Raw genomic sequence first — 20,218 nt, forward strand, 5'->3', positions numbered from 1 at the left:
GGATAAAAGATTTTCCTAATTAAATGAAATAAAACGCATGTAAATTTAATACATGTGAATAAATCCGTACTCAGGATTTAAAGCGAGTCTGTTCAGATAAGTTGCCAAGCGAGTAACGTTCTGTTGTGAAAAAGCCCTTCCAGTAAATAGCGCTTGGTGATACTCGGTTGTCGCTGACGTCAGTGTGTTTTTGCAGGAGCTAAATTCATCGCTTGTGGATCGGGACCGTGCCATCTGTGAGAGGAACGAGCTGCTGGAAAAATACTGCCATGAGGTGAAGGACAAAGCAGAGGCACAGAAAGAGCTGAGTCAGGCCTGTAAAGACATCGAGACCGTGCGTGAGGAGAGAGATGTGGCCAGGAAAGAGAGAACCGAAGCCATCATCCAGAGAGACCAGTTACTGCGGGAATACTATCAGGCCAGACAGGTGCATAGGGGCTGGGCTTTACCATATGTTCTGACTCAGAGCCCCACGGCTACATTATTCAAGAATTACGATTCGGAGCCAGTTGGCCTGTAGTCCAAATGGTGTACTGGTACTAACTAGACAGGGCCTGTCATGATGCAGTTATAGCAGAAAAAGGCCCAATAACCTCTTTTAGTAGGATTCCTAAAATTGCTCTTGAACACTTGTGTGTGTGTATAAAATGCTTTGTCGTCATGTAAGTTTTCAGTTAAAAAAGTTGAGATGTATGTAGGTCTACAATCTTGTCTCATTGAGAGGGGCTGGGCTTAATAAAATAACAAACACAGTGATAGACACACCTCTTATATTTCCTAATGTAGAATTAATATGAAACGTAGGTTAAGGTTTTCTATTGATATCGCCAAATAATGCGAAATCTCTGCAAAAATAAAAAAGTTTATTATTATTACTATTAACTTTTATGAAGCATTTGGGGTTAACGTCTTTATTATGTTTTAATGTTTTGATTATTTTGCTCTTATTCCTTTTTTATTTGCTTCAGTGTGACTATTTATCTACTGTTCATTAAGCAGAGATCATTTTTTGTCGAATAACCACAAACCCATAATAATCACACAAGCTTTTTTCATTAACTGGTTTGTTTTCGGACTTTTTGTTTTATTTTTAGTCAATCCACAGTACCACCAGTTTCCACTAGAGGGCTTTGTCAGCTTTAGAGACACCATAAGAACCAAATTTATATTTTGAACTGGTAAAAATATTAACTGGTAAAATGTAATATAAAATTTTTATTAGGAATAATTATTGTTTTTATTATTTTTTACGACAGAATGACATCCGCATGCTTATCATCATAAATTCTCTTCTCATCTGTTTCTACAGAAACAAGACTCGGCCACGCTAGACATGGAGCGTGCCAATAAAGAGATTGAGGTATTGAGGAAGCAGTGTGAGGCCATGTCCCAGGAGCTGAAGGAGGCCGTGCAGGAGGCCGAGGTGGCAAAGTGTCGCAGAGATTGGGCCTTTCAGGAGAGAGACAAGATTGTTGCAGAGAGAGAGAGCATACGGTACCATACTGAATTTATTATAATGATATGCAGTTTTTGGTGCTGATGTCTGAGTGTGTCGTTTATTTGTTTGGCAGGACGTTGTGTGATAATCTACGCAGGGAGAGAGACCGGGCCGTCAGTGATCTGGCCGATGCCCTGCGTAACCTTGACGACATGAGGAAGCAGAGGAACGATGCTGCCAGAGAGCTGAAAGAGCTAAAGTAAACACTTTATAACTGTAGTCTGCTCTGTCTGTGACCTTTATAGGGTTTCAAATGGGTCTAGTCTAGTCATTTCCTTCTCAGTAAATGCCACAAAAAAGTTTTTGTTTTTAAAAACCCAATTTTTTATGTTTCTATGAAATTAAAGGTTTATAAAAAACGTTTTGTTTCTGGATTTTGACCAGATAAAACCTGCATTACTGATAAATTGACATATTTAAAACGATATTTTCTTCTTTTTAATAATTCATATTTAAATGTTATTACTTTATGGTTAAGCTAATACTTTTTGGGAGAAAATTTTAAATAAATAAAAATCCAATTGAATATTACTTGGGAACAAAGGAACACACTTTTTTCTTACCTCTCTTGAGTTTGCATGATTAATCACAAATAAATAGTCAAAGATCTTTTTCACAAAAAAAGCCACAAGAAAATATTTATTATTAAAATACTGAAATCTTAAAACAAAAATGGTCTAATGCTAAACTACTTAACACATAAGAAAAGCATTACATGTTTACTGTTTTTAAATACTCCAAAGCAATGAGTCTCAATCTTTTTTACTTGAATCGTCCTTCACAGTTTCTGAAGCCCTTCCACTTACAACTTTTATTCTATAAAAATGTCCAAACACAAGAAGGATCTTCAAGTTTTGTTAGCTTTTGTTCATAGTCTTATTCAAAATAATTTTGTCATCTTGAGGTCCCCTTCTAAATTTTGTCTAGACACCTGGAAAACACTGTATTTATTGTTTAAATCATGAAATGCACATTTTGAGCATAAAATAAATCACTTCAGATTTCTCTGCATGAATAATTTAAAGCAGTATGGTTATAACTTTATCTTTATGATGAATGATTCACAGTTCATGTTCTTTTAATCGCTCGCCTCTGCTTCATATGTTCAATCTGTTCTGGTCGGACCACAATCCCTCTTCGACCGCCCCCACCCTCTACCTAAAGACTCCTCTTAAGATTTCTTATGAAAAATCATGTCACTAATGCCCTCCAGGCTCTTCTTGCTCTCGTCCTATGAATCTTAGTGACAGTTTGCCAGTATTCCCCAACTACCTGATCCTGTTTTTTCTTACCCAAGTTGTCATATGACCTTGATGTTGCATTTATAACACTATCATCTAGCACAGCTTTTACACACTGCAGAACTTCGTTCGAATAAAGTCCCTGATGCCAAACCATATCCTCGTATTTTCCCAGTGTTGCATCAGCCAGAAAGAGAGATGCTTTTCACAAATAGTCTTGACGCTTGACATTCTTGTTTTGTGTTGGTTTTTCGTGGGTGTGAGATGAATGGGGTGACTGCTTGTACCAAGATGGAGAGATGAGGTAGAAAATGACCTGTCTTGTGCTCTCGCTGCCGATAAAGGGAGAAGATGGAGAGCCAGTTGGAGAAGGAGGCGAGATTTTGCCAGCTGATGGCTCACAGCTCCCATGATTCAGCCATAGACACGGATTCGCTGGAGTGGGAGACGGAAGTGGTGGAGTTTGAGAAGGACAGGGTAAGAATGTCAACCACTAATGAATGAACTATTACACATAATCACTGATGCACAATGAAGCATGTTGTTTTTTAATGTATTTTGCCACGTAAAACATTGTTCTTGGTTAAGAAAGGGATGGGTAGTTCAGCTTCATCTCTATTTGAAGCAATCTCTCGCTTCATTGTCCTCTCAACAGGACGACATGGATTTGAAGGCACTGGGCTTTGACATTGCAGAAGGGGTAAATGATCCATATTTACCAGGGGATTGTGGGATATTTGTGACCAGGGTGGACAAAGGAAGTATCGCGGATGGGAGATTGAGGTGAATTTAGCTATTGAGCGATCTTTAGATAATGACCTCTGCAATGATTGCCCGGCCGTTTTTCAGCTCATTGTTTTGTCCCTTTCCCTCTATAATAGGGTGAATGATTGGCTCCTGAAGATAAATGATGTGGACCTGACTAACAAAGACAGGAAGCAGGTCATCAAAGCCGTAGTTAATGGAGGAGGCCTGATCAATATGGTGGTTCGCAGGAGGAAATCTTTAGGAGGAAGACTTGTTACTCCTGTCCACATTAATCTTATCGGACACAAAGGTATAACTTACTGTTGTTACTTTGCTCATTTGCACCAGGGCGACTAATCCATCTCATTTGACCTTTTCTGTGGCAAATTTCCTTTTTTTGGTAGTAATGACCCTTAATTTTGTTCTGACCTTTTCCAGACGCCGGTATCGCCCTCGAGGGTGGCGTGTATGTGGCGGCTATTGCGCCGGGCAGCCCGGCTGCCAGAGAAGGATCTCTTACCGTGGGAGACCGCCTCATTGCCGTAAGTCTTCAGGCGGTCATGCGATCCATGCTTTAATTGACGCTATCAGGGATCCAATTTACTCTTTATAAAAGTCTGACCTTAGCTCTCCCAACCGAAGCAGATTTTTAATCCGCTTCCTTATTTTAAATGCATGGAAGATCATTAGATGAACCGCCAATCAAATCCACTCAACGCCTTAAATGGAAGTGAGTAATATAAGACAGGTGATGTGCAAAGCGATAGCTGTCACGTTGGTGAAAAGTAATGCAGATGTTAATCCTGAGATGGTAGTTTGATACCTGTAACCTTTCTGTTCTAATATCGCAGTGTCAAATGGCTCAATAAGCAGTTAAGGGATAGTTCACCCAAAAACGATAAATCCGAGATCATTTACTTGTCCTTAGGTTTGGGATGACATGATCCGTGAGTAAATGATGAAATAAGTCTCCATTCACTTTCATTCTTCTGAATTTCTCTGATTTCAACGGAAGAAATGCATAGAGGTTTGAGTGGTATAAGTATAATCAACAGTAAATCATGACAAGACTTCAACTTTTGACTGTACTGTTCCTTTAATTGAAAAAAATCTAATTTATCTGAATTTTTCAAAAGTGCACAAGCATTTTCTTATTTTATGAACACGCGTGTCTCTTCGTCTCCATTCCCAAGTTTCCGCAGTCATTTCCAGGTTTGAAATTGAAAGTATCAAAAGTCTGCTGGCACTTTCGTTGCAAAAGCTCTGACCCAAATTTCTTCCTCCCCAGATAAATGGGATCGCTCTGGATAACAAATCTCTGAGTGAATGTGAGGCGCTGCTGAGGGGCAGCAGGGACTCGCTCAGTCTGTCGCTCATGAAGGTGATTGTTCTCACGCTGATGTCTGTTTCTGTGCTGTGCTCTCATTACCACATGCCAAGATGCCGCCGTGACATTTATATAGAGTCGTGTTCGAGAAGCTTGTGTCAGAATACACTCTTCAAAGTAAAGATGCTTCAAATTTTCTTAAAAGAACCATCTCTTTTTTTAATAATCTGAAGAATCTTTTTTTCGCCATAAAATAACTTTTTGTGAAACAGAAAGGTTCTTCAGATGTTAAATGTTCTTTATGGAACCAAAAGGTTCTTCTATGGCATCGAAGAACCTTTTGAAGCACCTTTTTAAAGAGTGTAGCAATTCTGAGGCATTTTTTTTCGAAGTCATGTACTGCTCCAAATGACATTTCTAGATTTCCACAATGTCAATTTATAGAAAAGTAAACTTATGGAAAGTATAAAAAAATATGTTAAATGTTGGTGGTGGGGCACTTCAACAGGAGGGATACCCAACAATAAAAAAAATATACATTTATCATTATAAAGTCAAACTAAATATTATAATTAATTTTAATGAATAAAAATCGAGATACCCACAGTATAACACATTTTTCTCTACTGAATCTATTTAGTTTGTGTTATTGATATTGCATCCTCTGACGTTTTTCATTGATGGACGCCAGTCATACTGAACTTGTCCATTATCAGTTCTTTCCTCAGAGCACATCAGGGCAGAACATCTTTGAGAGTCTGAGAGAGGCTGAAAAATCCAACGGTAGAATCCACCTGACAGACATCCATTCACGGAACAGCAGGAACCTCCGACACAATAGCTCCACTCAGACAGACATTTACAGCGGGGACGCTGGAGGAGCCGAGAGAAGAAAGACAAGGACGGACACAGATGAGAACAGTTACCACGAGAGAAAGGTTTTTTCTGTGACCACCCTGCGGCCCAACACCCTGCGGCCGGCATCAGAGCTGGGGCTGTCCCGTTACAGCGGCAGTGCCTTTCAAGAGGTCTGCTTCAACCGATCCGAGTCCGTCGGCCCCGAATGCGTTACACTGGAGACCACCCTGGAGAAGAAACACAGCGGCGGCACTTGGCCTAAAATGGTGGTGGGCGCCATGACAACCGACAGCCCGGCGCAGCTTTCCATCTACAGGTCACCCAAGCAGAGGAAGTCCATCTTTGATGGCGATGCTTTTAAAAGGCCAGACGCTCCCTCGAAGGCAGATTACCTATCCGGCCATTCTCCACAGGGCTCGAAAGTCGAATCCGCCCCAACGCCGCCCACACGCAGCGACTCCTTCAAGTTCAAGCACAAACATCAGGGCAGCTCCGCCTCCGAGTCCACCATCACCGCGATCTCTGTCCATGACCCCAAGCAGGAGGACAGGAACGGGAATCTGTACTTTAGCGAGGGCATGGTCTTGAGCTCCAGGAAGTCCTGTGAGGAGGATATCGGCCGGATGCGAGCAGAGGAACAAGAGGTGAAGCGGCCCAGGCCTAAATCGGCTCCGGCGCTCAGACACAGAATGACACCTCAGGCCATTCCTCTCCACAGCTTCCAGGTGAATTTATAGACCGGCTGAGTCTGACACAGCTAGCGGTCCGGCCTGTTTTAAATAGCTGCTCAGTCTGAGATTGATCGTGAGCTTGAAAGAGGATGGGCGGCTTTAAAAATGCTGACACATGCCTCTGGATGCTATCCAGAAGATTGCTATAGGGCTACTTTATAAGGATCAATGTTCATTTTATTGACAAGAGTCATAATTATCTTTTTTCAAGTAATATGTTTTTGTGTATTATGCTTACATATGCTGATTTAATGTTGAGAAGAAAACCCACAAATAAGTTCTTTCTATTGCAGTTAAAAAAAAGCATTCTTTCATTTAACCAGTTTGTTTGTGTTGTTCATAAAAAAGGGTTTTCTAATAATGATAAACGTCTGTAAAAGAAAAGATTTCTTATGAAATTCCTATGTATGATGTGTGTTCATATTTTGAATGTACTTTGCAATGTGCTGAATTTTATGTACTTGTATTTGACTCTTTGTTTTTGTTTTTTAAATATAGCCACAGAAATAAAATGAAGAGATCATTCAAAATTTTTATTCAGCATGACAAGACGCATGAAAACCTGTATTTTGATCACAGTTATCGCATCAAAAACATATTTTGATGTTTTTTATACATGTAGAAATATATAGTTGTATTGCTTAAAAGTGAATATGAGCTTAGGTCTTAAAAAATACAGAGCATATTTTCTGATATTTTGACCTGTTTATCCAGTTTTCATTTTCTGCAAAATGCAAGTAAAAACAATATTTTAGTTAATTCAGTAATTTTGAAATGGTCTCTTAATTTAAGTTAATACATAAATAATGACAATGCTTATTGAATATCATAAAATATAAGGCCAATACAATATGAATTATTCTTTGAATTTTCTAAGATTTTCTGTTTTGCATTATTCAATGTTGTGTTTGTATTTGGCAGAGTTATTCACATGAAGGGGACTCGATGGAGCAGAGAGAGATGCTACGTTCCTCTCCTAACCGACCTCACAGACACAGCGTGGGTTTTGTGCCCACAGCCTATAACGGAACCCTGCCTCCCAGTGAGTTACGCCAGTCCTTATCTCAATCCTAGCGACCCGTAGCACATTTGAATTAATCTCTTTAACCACACTCTTCTTACTCTATCTGCATTTACTCTGTGGAGCACAGTTCATGTTTATTCGGATCAAGGCGGCCTACAAAATTTATGTTCAACTTGAACTCCAGTAATTGAATTTCTTATTTATGATAATTATTCAGAATGTGGTTGGATAAACTTGTTGTTTTGCCCATTTATAATTTGCTTCTCTGAAGGTTAGTTTGAAAATGTGTCCGTTAGTTACTCTTAACATCGTGTCTACACCAGACGCAACCGGCACGACGCGACAAGACAAATGATGTTAGAAACGCATTAGAACAGATTATTATTGCACATTTTGTGCAAGATGGAAGCGGTGTGTCGTGTCCAGTGAAGACACAGTGGAAGTGCAATAACTCCTAGTGTTTGCTATTTTCTCTTTACACATTGTTTATAGTAAAATTTAACGTTTCAAATTTTAAGTTATTCACTTGCTTTCCCGGTAAAATTATATTGTTTTAGACACACATACTCAATAAGACTATATATATTTGTTGTAGTGTAACTTGTGTAGTGGTATTCAGTGGTAGTCAAAGTGTTAACCATTGTGACTATTTTACCAACCGTTTTACCGGTCTAGCTATAATAGACCATCAAAACAAACATAACATTTCACCTCTCGTCTGTTTAATGATTTAATAGTCATGAAATACCATAGAAGAGCTCTTTACAATTACACTTTGACAGGTTTTTGTGTAACCGGATGAACCTTGGCAGATGCCGCCTGGTCCCCCTTTCACATGAACATGCAGTTCGCATGGGGTTTGTGTGATAATGAGGTCTATTTTTACCTCATTTGAATATTCATGCTTTGGCCTGACTGGCAGACTTCTGAGTCTCCTCGGCCAGCCCGCTCACCAGTCGCCCAGAGCATCTGGCTTTAGCTAAAGGTGGAGAGCAGACAGAAACTGGACGACACAACCTGTTTTCACTTTCAGCTAATGTCTTGCTCAGCCGTGTGAGGAGACTTGTAACTCCCGTAATGGGGCAGAAATGAAAAATATGAGCGTGGCAGGTAGTTGAAGGGGAGTGTGTGCTTCTCATTCAAGTGTTTTATTGGTTATTATGTGGTTGCGCTTGAACTCTAGACTCGGCACACCGAGGACTATCCCCCTGTTCCGCCGTAACAGCCGTTATGAAGAACCCTGTTTACATGGTCCGGAGCCACAGAGTTCACACTAACAACTGCCCTACAGTCAACAGCCAAACCAATCCGCAGCACACACACCCCAGGTACCAACACACACACATACCGAGAAACACACAAGTACATTAGACTGAAGACTTGGAACATTAATGTATGAGTGATCTCTTTAAAGGGATAGTCCACCCAAAAAATTCAAATTCTGCCATTTACTCACCCTCAAGTCCAAAACTGTATACATGTCTTTGTTCTGTTTAACACAAAGAAACATATTTGGAAGAATGTTAGCAACTGGGTATTTCTGGGGCACCATTGACCACAATAGTAGAGAAAAATATTCTATATATTTTTTTGTTCTTTTGAAAAACTTCAGAATTGATGAAAATGAACAGTGCTGCGGGACCTTTTAATGGTGGTCAATGGTGTCCCAGAAATGTCAGTTGCTAACATTTTTCCAAATATCTTTGTGTTCTACAGAACAAAGAGATTTATACAGATTTGGAACAATTTGAGGTTGAGTAACTCGTAACAGAATGTTAATTTTTGGGTGAACTGTGCCCTTAAAGTTGAGTATGAATTTGGTAGGTGTCACGACAATGTTTTGGGTTTTCACTTAATTCATTTAAGTGAGCTTGAGCAACTATAAATATGGCAATAGGTTGACTTTTATGTAATTTTCTGTTTCAACCAGTGGTGTAATTTTGAGATGAGACAATTTGAATCCATATCCAGACTGAAGATAATGGAACAGCCATAATAGTGATTTGTTGTTGAAATGTGTGAACCCTGATTTCTATTATTTTACTTTAAAATGAACCTTTAAGAATTATGATCTTTTCCAGAGGACACAAACTATCTTAAGTTCACAGATGATTACATTTAATATCATCAATTGCTGCATCTAATGTAAATAAGATGCCCTAGGGTATAAACAGAATAATCGTTTTCCTCTCAGGACAGTAATTGTGCCCTCATGACATCATGAAAGTCTGTTGTGTAGCAAAACGTTGAGTTTTTGTCTCTTCATCTCAGTCCTCAGCATCAAGGTCATCTGAGTCTGGACCTGAGCCAGAAACGCTCCACAGACTACACAGAGTCATCCCGAAGCAGCCGGGCCTCACACGGCACCAACTCACTGCCGTCCAGCGCCAGACTCGGTCAGTCTCTCTGTATGCATCCTGGTTCATCAGTGTTTGAACCATTGTGCAAATGTGTGCTTTGTTGGTGTCTGTTTTGGTCGTCTTATTTCTGTGTTGTTTCCTGAAGGTTCATCAAATAACTTGCAATATCGCACTGAAAGGATAAAGATCCCCTCCACACCACGCTATCCTCGCTCAGTACTGGGCTCGGACAGAGGTGAGTCTCTTCTCAGGTCAATGTTCTTTACAACTTCAGGGCTCGAAAATAAGCATGAACCCGGTTCATACATTCATACCGAGAAGTCAGTTTATGTGTACATATTGTAAAGCTGGTGTTGATCAGGGTTCACGTGGGATGTGCTCGTGCTTTCTAAAACCGCTAGACCAGGTACAAAGGACTGCGTTTTAACTCTCAAACTATTCTAAGCTTTTCAGGTTTTACTTTCCAAGTAAAAATCCTTATTGCCATTCTTTATAAAGATGGTTTAGCTGCTCTGTAAGATGTTTCAGAATAGAGCTTATTTTGTGTTATGTGTCATGAGTAATGTATGTGGAGTAAATGTGATGAAGATACAAAGTCATCCAATGCGAACAATTTCACCTCAGGATAATGAAATATTTATGTGTCCAATTTAATTTCCAACTGAAGTAGGTAATATATGGTGTAAAAGTGTAATTGAATTAGCCTTAGACCTTCACATTTACATTTATTCATTTGGCAGGCACTTTTATCGACAATCGAAATAGTTAGGCGTAACAACATGAGCGAATGATTTAATATACATCAAATAATAATTCAGTACACCAAAAAATAAGTATGTTTGGTTACATACTGTACATACACATATTTTAAATGTTTAAAATGCTGTGTACTGACTATTATCTCTATAAAAAATATAGATCAAATTGTATAAATATATCATCTAGGCTTCGTGTATTTATTTCTGCTCTAACATTGGCTCAATGTTGTTGTTCAGGGTCGCTGTCTCATTCAGAATGCAGCAGTCCCAGTCTCATCACTCCACCCACGTCACCTCATAACCTGGAGACATCATCCTTTACCTCCAACCAGTCCCAAAGCTCCATCACCACCCTGCCCCGGATCTCCGTCAGCCCCGTGCCCCAGGGAGAACGAAGAAAAGACAGGTAAGCTCCTGCTGCGTCCCTTTCACCAGCCCTCTTATCAGGTTGCCAAGCAACAGCTCTCTCTTATCCACATACATCAGCCTCCAGAAGCGCTTTATCTGACGTGAATAATAAGACTTTTGCTTTAAAAGCACTCGAATGTGGAAATGTTGAAGGATCCCTCACTGTGACATCGCTCAACATATTAGCCTTTCTTCCGAGGCCCTTGTTTGTGTTTGTGTGTGTCTCCGTAAGATTTTCACCGTCTGTTTTTCCTCCTAAATCTTTCAGATCTCTGTACCGTAACAGATCCTTTCTGAGAATTCCTCTGGCTGCTAGGCCTAGGTTCTGCTCTCTCAGAAGCCTGAGGTTTGTTCCCTGCCGGTTACGCACAGTTGTGGCCTGGTGGTTAGAGAGTTGGGCTTGTGATCAGAAGGTTGCCGGTTCTAATCTCAGTGCCAGCAGGTCATGACTGAAGTGCCCTTGAGCAAGGCACCTTACCCCTGATTGCTCTGCAGTAATGTGTCACTGTATAAAACTACTTGTAAGTCGCTTTGGATAAAAGCGTCTGCCAAATGAATAAATGTAATGTAAATGTAAATGTAAATGAATGCCTGACAAACATATACTAGTTTGATCCAAGAAATCCCTGCTTCTGTGTGCTTTTTTAGTACACTTAGGCTTTATGTTAGTGGTGTCGCCAGAATTAGATGCTCTGTTTTGGTTATTGTTTGAATTAGTACGGATACGTGGGGGGACTCAATTTATGAATGTGTGCCGACATGTTCCTGAAAGCGGAGTCGTTTAGTTTAATTGGTGTTATTGGGTAATTTTACCTGCTGCTTCTGATTTACTTTGATTAAATTGCTCGGCGAGACGATTCCTCATGAATGTTAAATCGTTCAGATGAAGCCGTTTTTCGGGGTAAATACGTACTCGAGGCAGGTTGTGGAATGGAGATGTTTTTTGCATGTCAGTTTGGCTGCTCTTTTCCTGAAAAGATCCAAATGTACTTGTTCAATGTTGGATGCTTTGACATTGGTGTAAAGCTGCTGTATGCATGAAATGTCCCTAATATTTGACAGTCCCTGTGACAACGCAAGACTACTAGTCTCTTAGTTCGGGTGTGCACACCGAACTAACACCGAACTTTGACAAAAAAATTGAATTACAAGATCATGATATCGTCCTGGGATATGAGGGGTATAAAGAATATATGGATGACTACTATCAGTCTACTATACTATAAGTCCTATGGTGTGACTGTAAAAAATAACAATGAAGATAAATCTCTTTTATGCTGTTGATTACACTTTATATTAAAGTCCCCTTGAACCGGAAGTTTCGATGTATTTTTTTTCATATTCTGACACATTGAAAAGGAATTTCAAAGAATAAAATTTGTAGGCTTGGCTTGCGTTTTTCACTCTGAATTGATTGGATGTGTAAAAACAGCTGTTGCATTGATTTTGAAATGACTTACAGCTGAAGGGGAGGAGTTAACGGATGCGCCGACAAAGCCGTCTAATTTACGATATTTACGAAAATAGTAATTTTCAGTCTTTTTCTGATTTTAACTGAAGAAAATGGGTACATGAATTTTAAAAAGAAAATGACCCACGTTGACAAGCTATTTACTATAAATGCTGCAATATTTCATGAAAAAATAAGAATTGTCATTTTTTTATTTCATTGGGACTTTAATGTACACAATTTCATTATTAACTACTTTCTTATTAATGTTGGTGTATATTTATATGTATTAAGAACATGCCTTTTTCTACATCCCTTAATCCTACCCAACAGTTAAACCTAAAAACTACCCTATAAGCAGTAATTTGGAGATTGAGGCAAAACTCATAGTTAATAGTTAGTTAACAGTGAGAGTTGGTCCCTATTCTGTACATTTTCTGGATCTTTTAATAAAATCCTTTGTCAAACCCTCTGCTTTTTTGCTCTGTTTGTGCCTGTGATGAACTTACTAGAGATCCGTAAATACTTCTTGCTATATACCCACCTGCATGAACCTCCTGCGTTTCAGTTCTTGGCATCTACCCCTCAACAGGCTTAAATATTGAAAGTTAATGACTCGGATCTCTGACTTTTAACATGTTTTTGCTCCGTCAGGCCATTCCTGGAGGAGCCACGCAATGTCATTGTGCATAAAGGGGCGGAGCCTCTCGGCATCTCCATTGTGAGTGGAGAGAATGGGGGAATCTTTGTCTCCAAGGTGACTGGAGGAAGCATTGCACACCAGGCAGGACTAGAGTATGGAGACCAGCTTTTGGAGGTGAGTATTGACAAATATCTCTTTTGTGAATATTTCCATTCCTTGACTTTGGAAATTGTTCGTGTCATTTTAATTGCTGGTTTGTCAGTGACAAAGGTCAACTGGTTTCCCTGCAAATATTGTTTATACCATATGTAAGGGCCAGGTTTAGGGGGTCACCATCCCCAGATTGTTCTTGGGCCCCTCCAAAACTATCCAGATGACAATTAAAATAATATAAAATGAAATGCTTTTTATTTTTATAAATAATTCTTATTTGTATTATCTATTAAATAATGATCCGTCAATTTAATCACATCATTTTTTTTAATGATGCATGTAATGAACTATGATTGTATGTCATAATATAACCAGAATATATGATTGCCCCCCTTCTATCTCTTCTTTCTCGCAGTATAATGGCATAAACCTGCGGAACGCCACCGAGCAGCAGGCTCGCCTCATCATTGGCCAGCAGTGTGACACCATCACGATCATGGCCCAGTACAACCCCCACATGTACCAACTGGGTAACCACTCTCACTCCAGGTACAGCCCTGATCCACTTCTGTGTTATTCAGGTCAGTGCAGATTTCATCACAGAGAATGTTGGATGATTTATTTTGCGTTGTGCTGCAGCTCGCGCTTGGAGCCGGTGAGCGCTCAGTCGACTCCTCAGGGCCGCGGAGACGCCAACCCGGATAACCACTCCACCATAGACACCCTCAGCGAACAGGATGAAGGCACGCTCACGCCATCCTCCAAACAGACCACGCCCACCACCAGTCCCCACAGATTCCTTAGGTACTTCACAAGCCATAGCAAAAAACACATAATATGGTTAAGATGATACCAAATGGCATGTCAGACAACGAAACAGCCTTTGAGACTGAAGTGATGTCTTAATATGCGTATGGCGCTCACTAGGCTTTGTAACAGCCATGTTGACATGATACGAAATTCACTGGCACTCAATTTGTGTCTGTTTTGTTCACTCAGAATGTCATCTGAGAGCTCTAAGAACCTTCCAGAGCCTCGGCTGGTAACGGTGAGGAAAGCTCAGGCTGAGCTGGGTATTCAGTTGTGTGGAGGGAACCTGCGGGGGATCTTTGTGGAAAGGCTTGAAGAGGACAGTCCTGCCAGAGGCGCAGATGGTCTTTTGCCTGGAGACTTTATCCTCGAGGTAAAACGAGTTGTTTTAAGGGCCTACTGAATACAGAATGGTTGAGACGGCTGGTCTGTACAGTATGTCTTTGAAGATCGACAAATTTAGTTCCCGTTGACATTGAAATCTCAGTATATCCTTTGTTGCTTTCCTCCAGCGGCTGTATTGTTCTTCTCAAATTAAATGTCAGCGTGCTTCTATAACCTTGTTTTTCATTGATCCGCTTTGCTTCCTTTCCTTCATTGTGCTTGAGGGAATTGGTAATATCACATTCTTGCCATGAATGTATAGACCCGTGCAAGCGCAAAGCAACAGCACTTATTTATTTCGCTCATATGAAGCACAGAAGTAATGTTGTCTTGAAAGAAGCAATATCTCTTCTGGAATGGAAATCGATCAGGATCTCTTGAAAGTGACATGTGTAATTCTTTTTTAAATGTTCTTCTCTGGATGTTCTTCTGTGTTTACTGTGCGGCGAGATCTAAGCCATTCTGCTTAAAAGCTTAAAGGGAAACTTCACCCAAAAAAAGAAAATTCTGTGATCATTTACTCACCCTCAGGTGTTCAAAACAAAGGAAGATATTTGGAAGAATGTCAGTAACCAAACAGACACCCTTTTGACACCCATAGTATTTATTTTTCCTACTATGGAAGTAAATGGGGGACGAGATCTGTTCAGAAACAACCCGAGGATGAGTAAATGATGACAGAATTTGCATTTTCAATGGGAACTGTCCATTTAAATGCCTTTTACTTTTCTCTTCATCCAGTATGGTTCTGTGAATATGAAGAGCAAGACGGTGGAAGAAGCCTATCTGGAAATGCTGAAGCCAGCAGAAACAGTCACGTTGCGAGTTCAGCATCGTCTAGATGAGTTCAGCCAGGTGAAAGACACTCCTGGAGATGGATTCTATATCAGGTAGGACTTACTCTCATCACCAAACAATCCTTGCAAGTGTATTTGACATGCATCACCATACATAGCCACTTATGAGCTGGGCCATGTGTGTGCACGGCTCTAAATGTAGAAATGAGAGAAAACTGCTGCAATCTTTTTATCTCTTTAATTATGTTTAAGATGGAGGATGAGATATTGAAAGCCGTGGTAAAGATCGTATCACCAAATTTCCATAATTTGCGTTCTATAATAGCAGCCGTGGTAATGAGATGGTTCGAGACAGAGATGCATTGTGTCCGCGCGCTGAAAAAAGAATAATGGAAAGTTCAGAAATAGCCGTGTTTGTCTTCTCAAATGAAATTCTACGGCCTGCAGCTGTCGCAGGCCCTTTTCCTCATCTGCGCTCCCATGATGTCAGCCGCAGTAAATAATCTCTGTCAATCCGCGTGTCAGGGATGAAGAGTTGTGGATGGGTGCTAAAAGCCACTATCGGCTTTGTCCCTCCCTCTTGTGAATTTTTCATCCCTCTTTCTTTGCTTTGTCTTTTAATTCATCTCGTGTTACCTCATTCTTGCAGATGTGGCGATCTTGTCCTCATGTATTATGCTGTCACTTGTTGAATTATTCATTTTCTCCACAGAGCACTTTATGACCGAGTTGCTGAGACTGAGCTCGACCTCTCTTTTAAGAAAGACGACATCCTCTATGTCGAAGACACGCTCCCGAACGGCAACTTCGGCACTTGGATGGCCTGGCAACTTGACGAAAATGCACAGAAGATTCAGAGAAGGCAGATTCCTAGCAAATATATGTGAGTCACATGGCTTATGGAGTTGTTGTATTGTTGTTTGCAGTAGTTTCCCAGTGCTGGATACCTGAAGTTCACCCAAAAATAAAACAAATCGGAATTTATTCACCCTCATGTCATTCAAAACGTATCTTTTTCTGTGGAAAACAATAGAAGATACTTTGAGAGATGTCACTGTGGTTTTGTGTCCATACTATGGAAATCAATGGGAGCCAGTGTTGTTTGGTTACCTGCGGTCTTCAAAATATTTTCTTTTGTGTTCTGCAGATGAAATAAAGTCATACAGGTTTGGAACAACATGAGGATGAATAAATGATGAAAGAATATGCTTTGACGTTCACAGCTGGCCACAGCAAATGTGATGGTTTGCTGGTAAATATATGATGACATTCTAATATGTCATTCTGCAAAAAAATTCACATTATGGAAGAAATCAAATATTTGTATAGGGCAGAAGTATGAGATGAACAGATCATCCATCTTGAGTGCACTGGACTTCAGTATGATTGCGCAGGAGACAAATCATGTGCGCATCACCCTTTGCTCTTATTGGTCATCACCACCTTATTTTCCATTGGCTTACAAGTAAACATGTCCCTTTAGTGGGCACACAGTGCAAAGTGATTGTGTTTGGGTTTATAGATCAAGAAAAGCAGCATTATTTAGTGAGTTTCAGTGGACGCACACTTGTTGTCGTTTACATACAGCTGTACACAATTTCGTTCTACAGGATGGACCAGGAGTTTTACCGCAGACACAGTATGACTGAACTTAAGGACGAGACTGGCTCCAGCAAGACGCTCTCCGCAGCCGCGAGAAGATCTTTCTTCCGCAGGAAACAGAAGCACAAACGCAGCAGCTCCAAAGATGGCAAAGACGTGGTCGCCTTGGACGCCATCAGCACAGACTCTCTTCCATTCTTTGATGGTGAGAAACCGTCCAATGTCCCATAATGGAACACTTTTATCGCAAGCTTTGAAATGGCAGTTTATTGATCCTGGGTCGGGTGTTAAATTTTTGTCTTGAATGTGATCAGACTGTGTGAGTCTGGCCTATCAGAGAGTGCAGAAGATCGACTGCACGTCACCCAGACCCGTGCTGATCCTGGGACCGCTGGTGGATGCTGTCAAAGATATGCTGGTCAAGGAATCACCGGGGAAATTCAGCAGATGTGTGCTTGGTAAATCTCCCTATTCCCTCAATATCATATTCTGTATATTTTTCTACTCAACTACTTGGGCATTTTATGGGAGGGTTTACCACTGTTGGACACATCTAAAAGTGTGCATTATCAAGATGAGAAGGTGTAAAGTGATCACCCCTCATTAGTTGAGTGTTGAATACGAGTACACTGACCTTTGTTTGTTCACCTCATCCAGAGGTGATGAAAGCTTCTCAGCAGGCCATCGAGCGTGGCGTGAAAGACTTTCTCTTCATCGACTACAAACGGAGAAGCGGCCATTTTGATGTCACTACTGTTGCCTCGATCAAGGAGATCACAGACAAGGTTTGTTCATCTGCTGAGCACATAAGTTCTCCGTTTGAAAAAGCTCTTAATTATAGACGGTTTCATCTCAACAACAAACATTACTGCGCATAATCATAATTTACGGCAATAAAAAGGCACATCTATTTTCGTTGTTTTATGGCTGTGTGACTACTTTGATGCTCACAATGTCATTATTAGATTTTGAGACTAGTCGGTATTCCACAGACAGCTTCAACAATATCTGGCTGATTCTTTACTACAAATCTATTTTAAGTGGAGAGAAGTGTGATGTTATCCGTTGTGACTATAAGCTCCTGTTTTTTGTTTACATTTACTCATGTTGTATGTGTAACCTGACTCGTGTCATTTCTCTCTCCTAGGATTGTCACTGCTTGCTTGACATTGCGCCTCACGCTATCGAGCGGCTTCACAGCGTTCACATTTACCCAATCATCATTTTCATACGCTACAAAAATGCAAAGCAGATCAAGTAAGTGTCCCTCCTCACCTGCGTTTCCTGCGGTCTGCCGCTCAGCATTTGAAAGTAAAGGCGGCGGGTGGAAATATTTCAGCTTGACAGAGAGTTAATAAGCCAGCTAAGCTCTTGGGTGTCCTTGTGAACTATTCCAGAATCACACGCTCGCTGTGTAAGGTGCTCTTGGTGCTATTTGTGCCAAGACGTTTCTGTGCTGTCCCTCAGGGGCTTGAAGTCATTTGTGAAATGAGCGGCAGTTTTTACTGTATGCTGCACCTGCAGTTAAATGATTTCATATATTTGGCATCTTTTTGATTTAAAGTTAAATGGATAGTTTGCCTAAAAATGAATATTTACATCATTTATTCAAAGGTTGTGTTTTCAAACCTATATAACTGACATTCTTCTGTATATGGATACATTGAAAGTAGATAAGGACCAGGGGCTTTCATACTTTCATAAATAGAGGCAGAAAGTCCTTTTTGAGATAAACTCTCTCTTTAAACAGATATATACTCTCGCTCGCTCGCTCTTGCTCAAGGTTGTGCATTGCAGAACGCTTCACCCAGTTTATCACACATGGAAAATTAAAGCCGACGCTGTGCTCTTAATATGCATATCATGGATTCAGCCCATACTGTACAAATAGCTCTCTAAAGGCTTCAAGATTAAAAGGACAATAAATCCCTGCTTTATTCTCTTCATAGTGCCTTTAGGTCTTTTCAATGCTTCCATGCATGGTTGTCAGAGCGCTAATGCCACCAAGTCATCTCAGCAGAGGTTTTTTAAATGGTGATTTCCCAGAAGCATTAGAAAATCAAGCCTGAACTCTTATCACACCGGGGATCATAGTTGACCTGCTGACTAGCACCTACTTAATAAAGTCAGCCCCAGCTAAACAGTTCTGCACTCATTAGCTCATCACGTGACAATTGCTTTAGTTTGGAATGAAGATATATGTAAATGTTGAAATAGATCTTTATAAAACCGTACTTGTATGAAAACCAAAGTGCATGTACGCTAGAGCCATGCAAGTCTGAAAGAATGAGCATTAAGGAAAGGATAGTGTTTATCCAGTGAAGCGAACTCGAAGTGAATGGACTTGAAACTTTAGTTGAAATATATTTTTTAATTATATGTGTAACTAATTCAAACCTTGTATGAGAAAAGAGATACATTGAGCATTGAAGTTGTACGAGAGGGCTCTCACTAAATCCTTGGGGTTTCAAGTCGGACGGTGTGTTCAAGGAGCTTACGGTAGATAGTCTTCATGGTTAGGGTGAGAGTATGGCTATCGTAAGACTCGAAACACCAAGAATTGAGTAAAAAAACAAGCCTAGCCCATGGATCTGACTTGAAACACGTATGATTTACTGAGAGCCAGTACCAGATCTCAGAATGAATGAGACTGACCAATCAGAATCAAGTATTACCGGAAATTGTGTAATATGCAATATTAGAGTCTTAGTTTTATCTTTGTATTTATTTTCACATAATAGTATTTACTAGAGTCCCAGTGTGATACGTTCAATAAAAGAATATATTAAGAACTATATACAGTATTTGTTGTATAAAACTTCATAAAAAGATAATGAATAATTAAAATTGTTTATTTCATGAAAAAATTATGCCTTATGTAAGTTTAAGTAGATTTGGGTTGTTTTAATTTTTGCAATAATGTCTTAAATCTGATTTGGCTTCTCTCTCTCTCTCTCTCTCTCTCTCTCTCTCTCTCTCTCTCTCTCTCTCTCTCTCTCTCTCTCTCTGTCCCACTCACTCGCTCTATGCCAAACACACAGACACCTGTCACAGTAGTGTTGTTAAAGTAGTGTTTTGTCCTGCAGGAATCTACTTCTCAAGAGAGCTGCACACTTTTACTCTGAGGCTTAACATTAAACAGCTGATCTCTTCAGTTTGATGTCTTTTTACTATTGAAAATCACTCGTCCAAATTCACACTCGTCTCAAACGAATAATGTCACTGTTTCACTGTGCGTAATCTTGCGTAATCTTCTGATGTAATTATGGCTTATGTGTAAATGATGTTTGTTCCTCCTTGCAGAGAACAGAAGGATCCGGTCTATCTGAGGGATAAAGTCTCTCAAAAACATTCCAAGGAGCAGTTTGAGATTGCACAGAAGATTGAGCAGGAATATAGCAAATTCTTCACAGGTTGTCTGTTTTGA

The 20,218-nt window shown here is 40.1% G+C and overlaps 1 protein-coding gene across 5 annotated transcripts in view; it reads left to right on the top strand.

Annotated features, from left to right (window-relative positions):
• Positions 1-20,218, top strand: part of dlg5a (discs, large homolog 5a) — a 46,664-nt gene that overhangs the window by 24,438 nt on the left and 2,008 nt on the right. For 3 of the 5 annotated variants that reach the window (XM_079473352.1, XM_079473353.1, XM_079473355.1), the window contains 24 exons: positions 197-427; positions 1,310-1,494; positions 1,572-1,697; positions 3,084-3,216; positions 3,395-3,522; positions 3,621-3,796; positions 3,925-4,028; positions 4,775-4,867; positions 5,530-6,396; positions 7,324-7,444; positions 8,610-8,754; positions 9,698-9,822; positions 9,932-10,021; positions 10,782-10,950; positions 13,057-13,219; positions 13,614-14,002; positions 14,198-14,381; positions 15,134-15,282; positions 15,902-16,072; positions 16,800-16,996; positions 17,106-17,249; positions 17,449-17,576; positions 17,939-18,048; positions 20,095-20,204. In XM_079473352.1, coding sequence (XP_079329478.1) covers positions 197-427; positions 1,310-1,494; positions 1,572-1,697; positions 3,084-3,216; positions 3,395-3,522; positions 3,621-3,796; positions 3,925-4,028; positions 4,775-4,867; positions 5,530-6,396; positions 7,324-7,444; positions 8,610-8,754; positions 9,698-9,822; positions 9,932-10,021; positions 10,782-10,950; positions 13,057-13,219; positions 13,614-14,002; positions 14,198-14,381; positions 15,134-15,282; positions 15,902-16,072; positions 16,800-16,996; positions 17,106-17,249; positions 17,449-17,576; positions 17,939-18,048; positions 20,095-20,204 — 4,438 coding nt within the window. The remainder of the gene's footprint in view (positions 1-196; positions 428-1,309; positions 1,495-1,571; positions 1,698-3,083; positions 3,217-3,394; positions 3,523-3,620; positions 3,797-3,924; positions 4,029-4,774; positions 4,868-5,529; positions 6,397-7,323; positions 7,445-8,609; positions 8,755-9,697; positions 9,823-9,931; positions 10,022-10,781; positions 10,951-13,056; positions 13,220-13,613; positions 14,003-14,197; positions 14,382-15,133; positions 15,283-15,901; positions 16,073-16,799; positions 16,997-17,105; positions 17,250-17,448; positions 17,577-17,938; positions 18,049-20,094; positions 20,205-20,218) is intronic. The other 2 variants (XM_079473354.1, XM_079473356.1) reach the window with 1 other exon arrangement.

This window comes from Barbatula barbatula (assembly GCF_947034865.1).
Source record: "Barbatula barbatula genome assembly, chromosome: 14".
NCBI lineage: Eukaryota > Metazoa > Chordata > Actinopteri > Cypriniformes > Nemacheilidae > Barbatula > Barbatula barbatula.